We start from the raw sequence: 12,379 nt of genomic DNA on the forward strand, positions 1-12,379 counted from the left end.
GTACCTATATATATTGACATTGCCATTAACCATACATCCACTGAGATTTTTTTAAAAATGAGTCCCTGGGTCAGTTCATGTCCTCACTCCTCATCCTGTCTCACAGTAAATCTTGCTCCCTCTCAGTTCACCATCACCATCTACAGTAGACTTGATGTGATGACTGTGAACGCATAGTAACACATGGCAGCTCATAGCCAAATGTACACAGGGGTGGTTTGGATATGTGTGTGTTGGTCTCTCTGTGACCCTCTGCAAGGTAAAGTTACCCATAACTCCCCTTCAGTAAAGCTCCGTGGAGACATTTGTCTGGAGGTTGCCCATGTGGACTGGGCCAAACTTCCATGAGTTGCATCTTCTTACTAACATTTAAACATCCTTTTTGCTTAACATTAGGCTTTGTAATTGCCAAATTTAACAAGTCCAGCATTGTATCATATTCAGGAGCAAAATTAGGCTAAAGAACAGCAGGCCAGCACTGCCATAAGTGACAAGAGCAGAAGCCATCAACACCAACTTGTTGCTCAAGTTCTGGTTGTATTGCCATTAGAGGGGCTGCTGTGCTCTTTATCCCCTGTGTTTAAAGTAGCAGCGTAAATAGCCATTCATTTCCTAAGGACTGCACTACAGCTGTGTATCTTAACAGCTAAAGCACTTTACAGTCTGCTTCTTTCACACATTCACACAACACCCTCCCCATGCCAGGTGCTTCTGGAGCAACTTTGGGTTCAGTGTCTTGCCCAAGGACACTTGCAACCTGCTTTACCTCCTAAGCTACAGTGCCCCATAAATGCCTATTGTTCTCTTTTTCCAAATAATGTTTCATAAAAAACTCCTTTCTATTTGGTTTTGTTGATTAAATGCCAGAGCTGAACTTTATTAACCCAACAAGGACAAAAAAAAATAAAAATCAAACATTCAAAACAGATTGAATCAAAGCTAAGTAATCAGGCGAGGGAAAACATCAGAGGTATTTATAACGTATTATGTTAATTTGAAAAGTGCACGGAACAAAAGAACAAAGTGTCTGTTTATACTTCGTGGAATCCTTGATTCACCATAATAATACATGAATCACGTTATGCAAGCCATTTTATTTTTGTTTGATCTTGTATACCCTATTTTAAAATATCTTCACTTCTTACACTGTCTATCATACAGTCGCCTGTATTTATGTAAGTTATTAAAGGTGTGATGTAGATTATTTACATTCAGTGTTTCTTGCCAAAACACATTGTTTGTCTTCTTTGAGGTGTAACAAATATGTTGAATGCATTTCTTTCCTTAAAACATTTGCATAGCTGGTTTTTCTTATCCATATGAATAGTGTGCTTCTTTATCTGTTACCGCCACCTGATTACCACAGGAATAGTGTGAAACAGTTGGCTGGGATGTGTATTGTGACACCCTAAATGCACCTGTGCCTTTGTGTGTCTCTGTGCATGAGAAAAAACAAAATAGGGAACCACAAACTAAAACTCCATAGTGCTAAATGTGGTCAAAAAGGAAACTTTGAATAGACCTAGATTTATTATACACACACAGGCCAGATGAGAGATATTATCCTTCATTGTGTCCTGGGTCGTCTGCCCCAGGGGTCTCCTCCCGGATGGACATGCCCAAAACAACTCCCCATGGAGACGTCCAGGAGGCATCCTAACCAGGTGCCCGATCCGCCTCAGCAGGCTGCTCTCAATGCGAAGGAGTAGCGGCTCTACTGTGAGCCCCTCCCACGTGTTGACCCTATTTTCACTACAATTCTACATCTTTCACTTTCTTATTAGTTGCTTCCCCTGTGACTGATGAAAATTATCAGGTGGGGAGCACAAACTTTTTACAGCTTTTGAAGGACCATGACCTGCTTCGCTAGGTAAAAGAGACTCCTGTAGGTCACATAAATCACTAGGAATTATTCTGTGTTGGTCACAAAGCAACAGTCCATCATTAAGGCCAGGTGGCAACAGTGTAAAAAGACATTTACTGTCTCAATTTTCAATTCAGTTCAGTTTATTTATATAGCGCCAATTCACAACAGAAGTAATCTCATGACACTTTCCAATTAGAGCAGGTCTAGAACAAACTCTTTAATTAAATTGTAATACAGAGAGCCCAACATTCCCCCTTGAGCAAGCACTTGGCGAAAATGGTGAGGAAAAACTGCCTTTTAGAAGGCAGAAACCTTGGAGCAGAACCTGGCTCTAGATGGGCGGCCATCTGCCTTGACCGACTGTCTGTTTACTGTTTTTTTGTTTTTTTGTTTTTTTAGAACAAAGTTTCCACAACTTTAACTTGTGTGTCTCTTCAGGCCAGCAGCAGCTCAGAGTCTCTGGATGGACCTTGCATGGACTACGCCAAGAGCTATGATGCAGTTGTCTTTGATGTGCTGAAGGTGACACCTGAGGAGTTTGCTGTGAGTATGCTTCAAATTTCATTCAGGATTTATGCCGCCTGCAAGCGGGGTGAAGTCTTACCTGAGAGATCCAAGAATACTTCAGTATCAGACCATACACCTGGCAAAGCTTTTACAAATGTTAAATGGAAGGTTAACTGTTGGCTGTCTGAGCCATCAGCATCCTTTTTGAAGAAACTTTATCAGAACAATTATAAGCTACTGTTAGTATTAATACCACACTGTTAAAATACTCCACCACAATCCCTGTGTTCAAAAAAAGGTTATAAGTATTATGAGCTACATTTGCTTACATTTAGAAAATACTCCTTGTGCATTAAAATGTCAGTATTTTCTTGTTATATCTGATGTTTATGAGTACCTTTGAATTTGTACTTAAATACAGCACTTGAGTCTAATGTGCTTTGTTAACTACCAGTACTGGTTGTTGAAAACAGCTACAGTATGACTACTACTATGGGTCTCTAAGGGGAAATTTTAAAAGGTTTACTGCTTGCAGCCCTTCACACTCACTGCTCTCAAATTCAAAACAATAAGATATTTGTGAGTTATATCAACATTTTAGATTCTTGATTCTTTATACTAATCCATAACACTAACAATCCACTGCGCCAATCATATGAATGGTGAATCAAACAGCTCTGATGTGCAGGGAGTATTATGCAGATGACAAATGCACACAGTTTTGCACACTTCTAATGTCAAGTTTAACTGGCCAGTCCGATGTGTGTAAATGTGTGTGTGGTTATTTGTTTTTTTTTAGTGATTTGGTGTCATATTTAGGTGATTTAATAATGAATGAGTATTTCTTACAGTATCTGTTGTCCGCAGCTACTTTATACTGTATGAAAAGCTTCTTACACAGTTCATTAAATCCTATAAAAAAACCACACATGATTTAATAATAATTCATTAATTCATGACAAAATCACCAAAATGGTAGCAGTGATTGTACTGTGTGCTCTGTCTTTGTCTACTGTTTCATAACCTACTGCATATTGAAACAAAATGTGAATTTCCTTCTTGTTATTTCAGAGCCAGATCACCCTGATGGATGCACCAGTCTTCAAAGCGATACAGCCAGAGGTAAAAGAGATTCATGTTGTCAAGTAGTTGGCCTCTCATTTCTACTTAAAAGTTTCCAGCTGCGGTGTAACCCTTTGAACGGCTATTTGGTGGATGAGGTAGTTCATCTTATCTCTTTCTAATATTTTTGTAATGCTGGTGTTTATATATTCTCACCAGGCAGCAGCAGATCTTAGTCAGGACCAGCAATAATCTGCTATTATTAACCAATCTAACACAGCTTGTTATTTATTTATATCTGGTTAGAGGTGCAGTGATCTCTAAGGAAATCAGGAGTGCTTTACAGGGAACCCCTTCTCATGGAATAATTCAATTGCCTTTTTGTTTGAAATACTTCTATTGCTGCCATGATGGCCTTCACAGCTGTTGCCACTCAGCTGAATTCAGACCGACGTTAGAAGATGAACTATCTGCTGGAAACCTTGCTTACCCTGTTAGTCAGTGAAATTGCAGTCAGTGCTCTGCCCTGAAGGATTTCCTTCACACCGCTGGCTTTATGCAATCTAAAATCTTTACAAAAGGGAAGAGAACCAGGCAGAGATGGTAGAGACATTAGGGACTGAGAATTAGAAATTAACTCAAGTAGAAGCCCCCTCAAGCACATGGTGTACATTTCAGTTCACTCATCCAACATGGTCCCCTGAGGTTTGTTCCAAGTATCTACAATTGCAGTTGAGCAGCCATGAACTTTATTTCTCTTGTTTCATTTCTAAGAATGTCAGTGGTGAGTATTCAGTTTATTGCGCCCAACAGTACAAGTTATCTCAACACGTGATGAGAACCTCAGTCAGTAATGTTAATTCCAGCTAGTTCCAGTTTCTTCTTACCGCTGTAGTCATTTTACAAATCAGTGCTAAGCTGCATGTTTTAAGTAACAGACAGTTGCATGGCATACACATTGTTTTATTCACAGTTTGTTTAAGCTCCTAACCCTTTCAGCACAGCCTGAGATTTTCAGCATTTTGGGTCCTATCTTATCTTATTATCCATAGATCTAATAGGTGAGGGTTTAGCTTAACCTTGGTAATTTAAATTTGTTGGCCTCTTTGTGTGTTGTAGTGGCACTGCTCAAATCCCCAGGAGCATAATAAACTGGATATTCTATTTTATAAAAATATAATAATTTTCACATTAGCAAAAGCGCTTTTTATTTCATTTTATTTTCATTTTTATATTGATAACCTAACACTAATTTTGTTGCCCAAACCTGACCAAACTACACCTGCAAACTAACAATTGTTTAAAAAAAAATGCAAAAAAAAAAAAAAAAAATCTAAGTCTATTAACACAACTACACCTGTAAACCTTTCCCAGCTGCCAGCCTGCACTAATGCTTATAGCTCAGTCGGATAGGACTTCCGGTCACAGCTAGCATCCAGTCACAATCGTGTGTTGAGTCAGTGAGTACTAGCCAATTGCAACACAATAGTACACAACTGTACTGTGTACTACTAAGTGCAATTCAACACTCAGTAGTATATAGTAAAACCTTGAAACTTGACAAGGCAACAGCTCTGAGGTGTGTAATGATTTTTTTCATGAATATGTTCTAATCTGTGAATAGGCACCAGTATATATAACAACATGAATACCACCAAGGTGATGACTGTCACAAAATCCTTCTTTTTGACCTTGTTGCTGTTGTCCGTTGGACATAGACACGAACCGCAATGAAATGTGACACCTGATCTGCTGTAAATTATAATGTGTTACACCACACCAGCACACAGTTCTGAGGGACGAGTATTTATATATACATTGTCCACAATATGAATATATGTTCATGTGTACATTAGCTCAGTTGGACATTAGTAATACAAGCAAAAAATACACACACATATGTAATGCTATAACTTGGTCATCATCATCATCATCATCATCATGCATTGCTTACGCTGTATACCCAAGGGTGCAATTTTGTTTGTGTGTTCGTTTATCTATTTATGTGACTAGCGTGCATGAATCATATTGGCACAAATGATCTACGGCCATTAGCTCTAGTCCAAAAAATGTGGTTGTTATTAGTTTGGTAAAAGTCCATAAATCTCCTGTTCTTTAAATTGTAGCTTGAGTCACCACTTGTGGCACTGGTAATTGATATTGATCCCCTAAATCTGTTGGGTTAATGTGATTTTCTGATTGGCAGGAGCTGGCCAGCTGTGGATGGAATGGGAAGGAGAAGCACAGTTTGGCCCCCAATGTGGTCGCATTCACACGCAGGTTCAACCAGGTGTGTATTACAAAATTACTGAAGCAAATATTTCATTGTTTAACCATCTGTTTTGCTTTCAGACACCATGTTATTAGCTGTCTGGGCTGAATGCACATTGTTAGTGTATATCATGATTATGATTAGCTGACCCTTGGAGTGAGAAGGTGGTTCGAATCAGTGTGGCTTCCAAGTGACAGTTTCACCAGCTTTAAAGATCTTACAACCTTTCTAGGTGATAATTATTAGTATAATGATGAGCTTTGTGTCCCTCTTTATTCCACACTGATAAATTGTATTTAGTGCCTTAAATAGGTAAAGCACAATCCATAATAGGTGGATTGTGGTCCAGACCCTGGTGCGTCTTATCCAGACCTGACCTAACTGATAAATTATTGAGAATTATTACATTTTGACGGAGCGTTTCCACTTGAACCAGCGCAGCTTTTGTTAGTCTTTACAGCACTATCGGCCAAGGAAAATCCCAGACCAACCGCATGCTTACAAATCACCTTACATGATGCTACTGAGCCAATCAAATCTGTGCACTTTGATAAGCGTTGTAACTTGTGTCAGTGCGTGAGCTAATCAAACACACGGGAGAGTAGAGACGAGAGACCAAAGTTGGAGAAGTAAGTGAATCAGAGATGACTGATCTCACACAGTGTGCTTTTAAGAGAGAAAACCAGAAGCAGTATGAAACTTTTAATCAAGAACGGACTCTTGCATGTTCATTATTCCAACTGGCAGTTCAAAACCAGTATGTCTCATGTGTTCCAAAGCTGTGGCAATTATCAAGCACTTTATTTTAAGGCTTAAAATGGTCTATCTGTCTGTTAGTCTGCTCAGCTTGTTTTATAATGTTCCACACTGGGACAAGTAAGCATATCTCAGCCTCTACTGCTTCGCTTTTGGACATTCTTTGTGACTGTGACATGTATGTGTGAGAGTTGGGATAGATATTTTGTATATGTATATGAATGTTGTTATGTTTCAGGTGAGCTTTTGGCTGGTGAGAGAAATCTTAACTGCGCAGACTCTGAAAATTCGAGCAGAAATACTGAGCCATTTTGTCAAAATAGCAAAGGTGAGTTCAAATTACTGAATAAATGCTAAGGTGTTATGAACACAATTAGAAATATTGATATACTGAGTGATAAATGTGTGTGTAACACAAGAAATTATTATTTATGCAGAGCTTTGTAGTTGAGTTCTAGATAGGTAGATGCTATTTTATGCTTATTTTTATATTTCTTATATTTTTTATTCTTATTATCTTAAATATTTCTGATCCTGTAACTTTTACTCCAGTACTGTTCTTGTACCTGTGCTGTTGTAACGCTGCAGTTTCCCCTTTGTGGGACACATGAAGGTTTTCTTATCTTATTTTATCTAAATATGTGCTATCCTAACTAATTTTTCATTTTGTAGTAAAATTGTATGTGATTGAAGATGAAAGTAATATATGTGATTTTGTGCATGTTAAACGATGTTTTGAATATAAGCTTGTTGAGTACGGTGGTTACAAATGTCCTTCTTGTTCTATATTAATAATATTAAGGCTCGTTGGATGTTTCAGGGAGTTCTTCAGTGTTTGAAGAAGTGGCAAAATGTTGTTGAAATATTTTGTTGCTATTCTAAAACTGAAACGTATGTTTTCACTGGATAATAATCTTCACACACTATATTCGTGAATTCGGGCTCCTACGGTAATAGATATCAGACATATACTTCAAGTTCTGGCATATACAGTAAGGAAAAAAGAAGATATATTACTTATTGGGAAATAGACCTTGAATTAAGTTTCTATTAATGAAATCCATTCCCGAGTTTATTTTTTGTGAGATTAAAAAGATAAGTGTTCTTTATTGTAGTTTATAACTCATTTTCTCAGGTTTAGCTGTTATAATAATATTGTACAACCACAATCCAATATTTTGGACGCTGTCTGAAATGTAAATATAATAGAATGCAATAATTTGCATCATCCTTTTTGTCATATAGTTGACAAGTATATTTCTGAGATCTGGGTTGGGCAGATGGATAGAAACAACAGCACAAGCTAATTTGTGGGAGAAACTGAAAAATGTCACAAACATCCATCACAGTTTACGGAGCGTCTGTAAGTTGTGCGCAGGACAACTTTTTTTTTTTTTTTTTCACTGGCACAGGTAATTACCGTGAATTAATCTATTCAACCTATGGTACTGCACTAAATAGTGAAGTACTGTCTGTTCATTAAATCTGGTGGTGGTGTTTGTTTCCAGAAACTGTTGGAGTTAAACAACCTTCATTCTCTGGTGTCAGTGGTGTCCGCTTTGCAGAGCGCCCCCATCTTCAGACTCAGCAAAACCTGGGCGGTAAGACGCCAGCTTCATGCACTAATTGAAGTGGGAAAGCGAGTGGGCAAGCAATACTAGTACTAATATATATGAACAAAAATATAAAATGCTTGTAACACCCTTGACCATACATACAACACAATAAAGTCATGTTTGTCCTTTGTAATGTATGATGTTTACTGCATGTATGTTTCTCTCTCTCTCTCAAAATCACCGTAATACCTTCTGTATACTTCATTGTCATTATCATTATCTACATTTCCGATACTTCTGGTATTATTACTGCTGCTATGCATCTCTGCTTGTGTGCTCCTTCTCTCACACCCCACCCCCTCTGCCTCTCTCCCTTGCTCTCTCTCTCTCTCTCTCTCTCTCCTCTGCTCTCTCTCTCTCTCTCTCTCTCTCTCTCTCTCTCTCTCTCTCTCTTTCATCCTCTCTGTCCTGTCTACCTCTTCTTCCCCCCCCTTCACCCAGCCGACTATCAGCAGGATAGTTCTCCCTTGTGAGTCGGGTCCTGCTCAAGGTTTCTTCCTGTTAAAAGGGAGTTTTTCCTTGCCACTGTCTGCTTGCTTGAGGGTTCAAGCTCTGTAAAGCATCTAGAGACAATTTTGATTGTATAAGATGCTATATAAATAAATTGAAATTCTAAAATTTACTGTAAATCCATACTATAAAGCTGATATTTAAAAAATAATCTTGCCAGGGGTGCATGCCCCCAGACTGCCTCGAGGGGGTTCACATCACCTCTATCACCCCTGATTAATCTGTTCCCCAGCTAATAAATGACATTTGAAATTTGCTAAACCTGAACCTGAATTGCATGTATTTTGTGCTCCAGTCAGGTAACAGATGTTAAACCACAGACCCATGCCCTACTTGACTTCTCTGGAAGCAAATTTTAGTTTTCTCTCTATCTTTACTCTCTTCGCTGTTGGGTTTCACATAATATTTTACCAGATTGACCAGAAAAGATTTTAGGCAGGCATTTCTTTGGGGCTTTGGCTGTCCTCTCCTTAGGGAAAATCAAGATGATGTGCTTGGCTGTCCATACCAAATTATTTTTCGTTACCTTAATGAAGTGTGACAGACTTTTTTTTCCAAAGCGGGTGTTTGAATGATTAGTTCCACATCACAGACAGCTGTTTGTTCAGTTTGAGTTCATGTAAGGCTTTTCTTCTCCAGACCACGAAAGTGCCCTGTTTTCAATTAATGTTTTATTAAATATTTAAAGTTGACTTCTGATTTTACTCTACTGGTTACAGTATAAGACCATGAAAAGTTGATGCACAGTAGCAAGACACATGGAGAAATACTCTGTTTAGCAGGAAGGCTGCCTTCAGTACAGAGGATGTTTACTGTATCAGTCAAGAGCAGGAGAACTTTAAAAAACACTCATGTTGTATTACAGATGCAACATAAATCAGTTATGTGGAGATCTGTAGAATACTGTTGTCAGAGGCCACTGACACTTTATTTTTCATCAGCTACATGATACAAATACTAAAAGGTCCTGATTCAAAACTATGAAGTTGATCAGTTTCCGTTACTGATCTGGCAAAAATTAAAGTTGAATTGTATTCTAACAACCAGCAATTCTTCTTCCTATTAGCTTATTTCTTTAGTTTTTGTTAAGTAAAACAATTGCCAGGGAAAAAAAGGAAATTAAATGAAAATGCATAATGCCTGACAGGATTTTTCATGACTCGAGATGACGACTCCATTATGAGCAGTTCAAAACTGAAAAATACGGTATTCTGTTTATTAGTTTTTAAGGCAAGTAGAGCTATAGAATTCTGCAAGGTCCCATTAATTTAATAAAAGTTTTCACGTAAATGTTTTTGAGATTGTCTGTTCCATATACAACATAATGGACATACATTTAGACAGTATGCAAACTGTACCTCGTAAACAGAGTGTTTTTAAGCATCATGAATTTGAATACTTAAATATTAATAGCTTTGTGACATTTACTTTTACTGTGTAGAATATATTCAGATTGCGAGATAGATACTGAAAGCAGATGTCTCCTGCCAAACATAAGGAAATTTAGCAATTTTTTGTTTGTTTCTGGACAGAGAGTGCATTTCACCCTCCATCACCTTTTTTAGTGTTTCGTTTTATACAGTTGATGGAAACCAGTACCACTCAAATACCTTCAAAGTCACTTTCTTTGTGCCTGAGGAAACATATTGGGTGACATATTGGCAACAAAGAAAACAGAGTTTGCCAAATTTGTCTGACTCACTCAGGATGATGCACTGCATACCTTCTTTAACTTACCATGCATGATCAGTGCTTAATTATTTGGCTATTGCAGTCCACAGCAGATGTGAAGGGGGAAAATCCACAGAGATATGTTTGCTTGAAATGACTGTTGAGTGCATTCCATGAGAAATAATCCTCTAGCTCCAACAGATTTTTTTAACAGTCTGTTGTGGATTTTGGAACACAACTAAACTTAAATTTGGTTCATGTAAAGTATTGGTAATGAGGTAGAGGTAATAATGTTTGCCATAGTTCCCACTCATGTAATAGGCCCTGAGTGAGATGAAGATCGAACATGTAATTATTCTTCTCTGTTGTTGTAGTTGATCAGTCGGAAAGACAAGGCTACATTTGAGAAGCTAAACTATCTGACATCCAAGGAAGAGAACTACACCCGGATGAGAGAATACATCCGCTCCCTGAAGATGGTGCCCTGTATTCCCTACCTTGGTAAGTCCTTTATCTGTTCAGTATTATTACAACACATTCCGTTCTGTCCCTTTAAAACCATTTTCAAACCCCTCAACATCTTACATGACTCGTCTGAATTCTAGTCTGCATTTTCAAGCCTTGCACTGTAAACAGTGTTCAGCTGTATGGTCCATCATATACTGTAAAAGGAGGTGCTGGTGATTAGGCTTGGGCGATTTTTCGATTTCGATTTTAATCGCGATTTATAATTAATACGATTAGAAATTAAGACACATTCGATAACATTCGATAGCGCACGCCTTCACAAAAAAAATCTCCAACGTTTTCACGGGCACGCGAGTAGCCAATCATAACTAAAAATTGACGCACGTAGCCCATCAGTTTTTGAAGAGAGCCACCAGGTTGTGTGTACAAACATACACACACGGCCCGCTGTGGTGGCTAACAGAACAGAAGCATCTCATCAAAGTTTGCGGCAAAGATTCTATAGCGTAGTGGTTGCAGCCACTACGGCGTGTCTCCAACCAAACAGGCAAGACTGTATAAAAATGAGCGAAAACTCGGCTGGGCAGAGTTCTGCACAGCATTTAAGCCTCAGTTCTTCCCAGGAGGAAATCGTTGAGAAGAAGGGTCAGAAGGGCTCGGCTGTCTGGAGGTACTTTGGCTATTTGAAATCGGATAAACAACAGAGCAAAGTCCTGTGTAAAATGTGTAGAAGTCACGTCCCTACTAAAACAGGAAACACCCGCAACTTATTTCAGCATTTAAAACAATATCACCCATTAGAGCACACAGAGTGCTGCCAGGTCGGTAAAGCCCCCTCGACCAGCAATAAGAGGAAGGCTGATCAACAAACCATACAGTCCGCTCTTTCCAGCGCCATGGTGTATGAAAAAACATCGAAACGACACAAAGACATCACACATGCCATCACACAATTCATCGCAAAAGGCATGCAGCCAATTTGCACTGTCGAAACAGCCGGGTTTAAAAATCTAATGAAAGTGATCGATCCTCGTTATCAACTCCCAGGCCGCAAGCACTTCTCGCAGACAGCAATCCGATTAAAAAAGAATGAAAAAATAGTGATTTCATGTATATCGTTTTATATATCGTTATCGAACATTTTGAACAAAAAAAATCGTATGATCATTTTTTCTAATATCGCCCAGCCCTACTGGTGATTGCCAAATGCATATGCAAAGCACACAACTAGACCTTGTTAAAGATATCACAGCTACAATGAAAAATGAATAAAGGTTTTGTAATTTGCAGCTTTCTTTTCACAGGACTTAAAGGCAGGAGGTGGTCTTTCAGAAACTGTAGTCAGTCGTGTCAGGGCTAGGAGGAAGCAAAGCTTTTGCTAATGGCTTCAGTAGCTGTCTTGAAGTGTAAAATAAAGTTTATAAATGCCTAATGGAAAGCATGGCACAACATATTTAGTTCAGTTGTTCTTCTATCAGACTCAATGGACATCTGGATATTGATACTGACTTCTAGGTGTACCACGCCCATGGTGGTCAACAGTCAGTGAACTCCAGTGAAAATACTTCAAAAGAAAATCCAAGCATATGTCGTGTAGGGCTTCTTTTATTAGGATAGGTTAGGATAACTAATTGCTTAAAAAGAGTGCAT

At 38.5% G+C, this 12,379-nt stretch overlaps 1 protein-coding gene across 4 annotated transcripts in view; it reads left to right on the forward strand.

The window, feature by feature from the left end:
* Positions 1–12,379, forward strand: part of LOC124051386 (ras-specific guanine nucleotide-releasing factor RalGPS1-like) — a 79,928-nt gene that overhangs the window by 12,301 nt on the left and 55,248 nt on the right. For all 4 annotated transcript variants that reach the window (XM_046374702.1, XM_046374701.1, XM_046374703.1 and 1 more), the window contains 6 exons: positions 2,306–2,410; positions 3,446–3,496; positions 5,643–5,726; positions 6,703–6,792; positions 7,973–8,065; positions 10,636–10,762. In XM_046374702.1, coding sequence (XP_046230658.1) covers positions 2,306–2,410; positions 3,446–3,496; positions 5,643–5,726; positions 6,703–6,792; positions 7,973–8,065; positions 10,636–10,762 — 550 coding nt within the window. The remainder of the gene's footprint in view (positions 1–2,305; positions 2,411–3,445; positions 3,497–5,642; positions 5,727–6,702; positions 6,793–7,972; positions 8,066–10,635; positions 10,763–12,379) is intronic.

Source organism: Scatophagus argus, chromosome 20 (assembly GCF_020382885.2).
Source record: "Scatophagus argus isolate fScaArg1 chromosome 20, fScaArg1.pri, whole genome shotgun sequence".
Classification (NCBI taxonomy): Eukaryota; Metazoa; Chordata; class Actinopteri; family Scatophagidae; genus Scatophagus; species Scatophagus argus.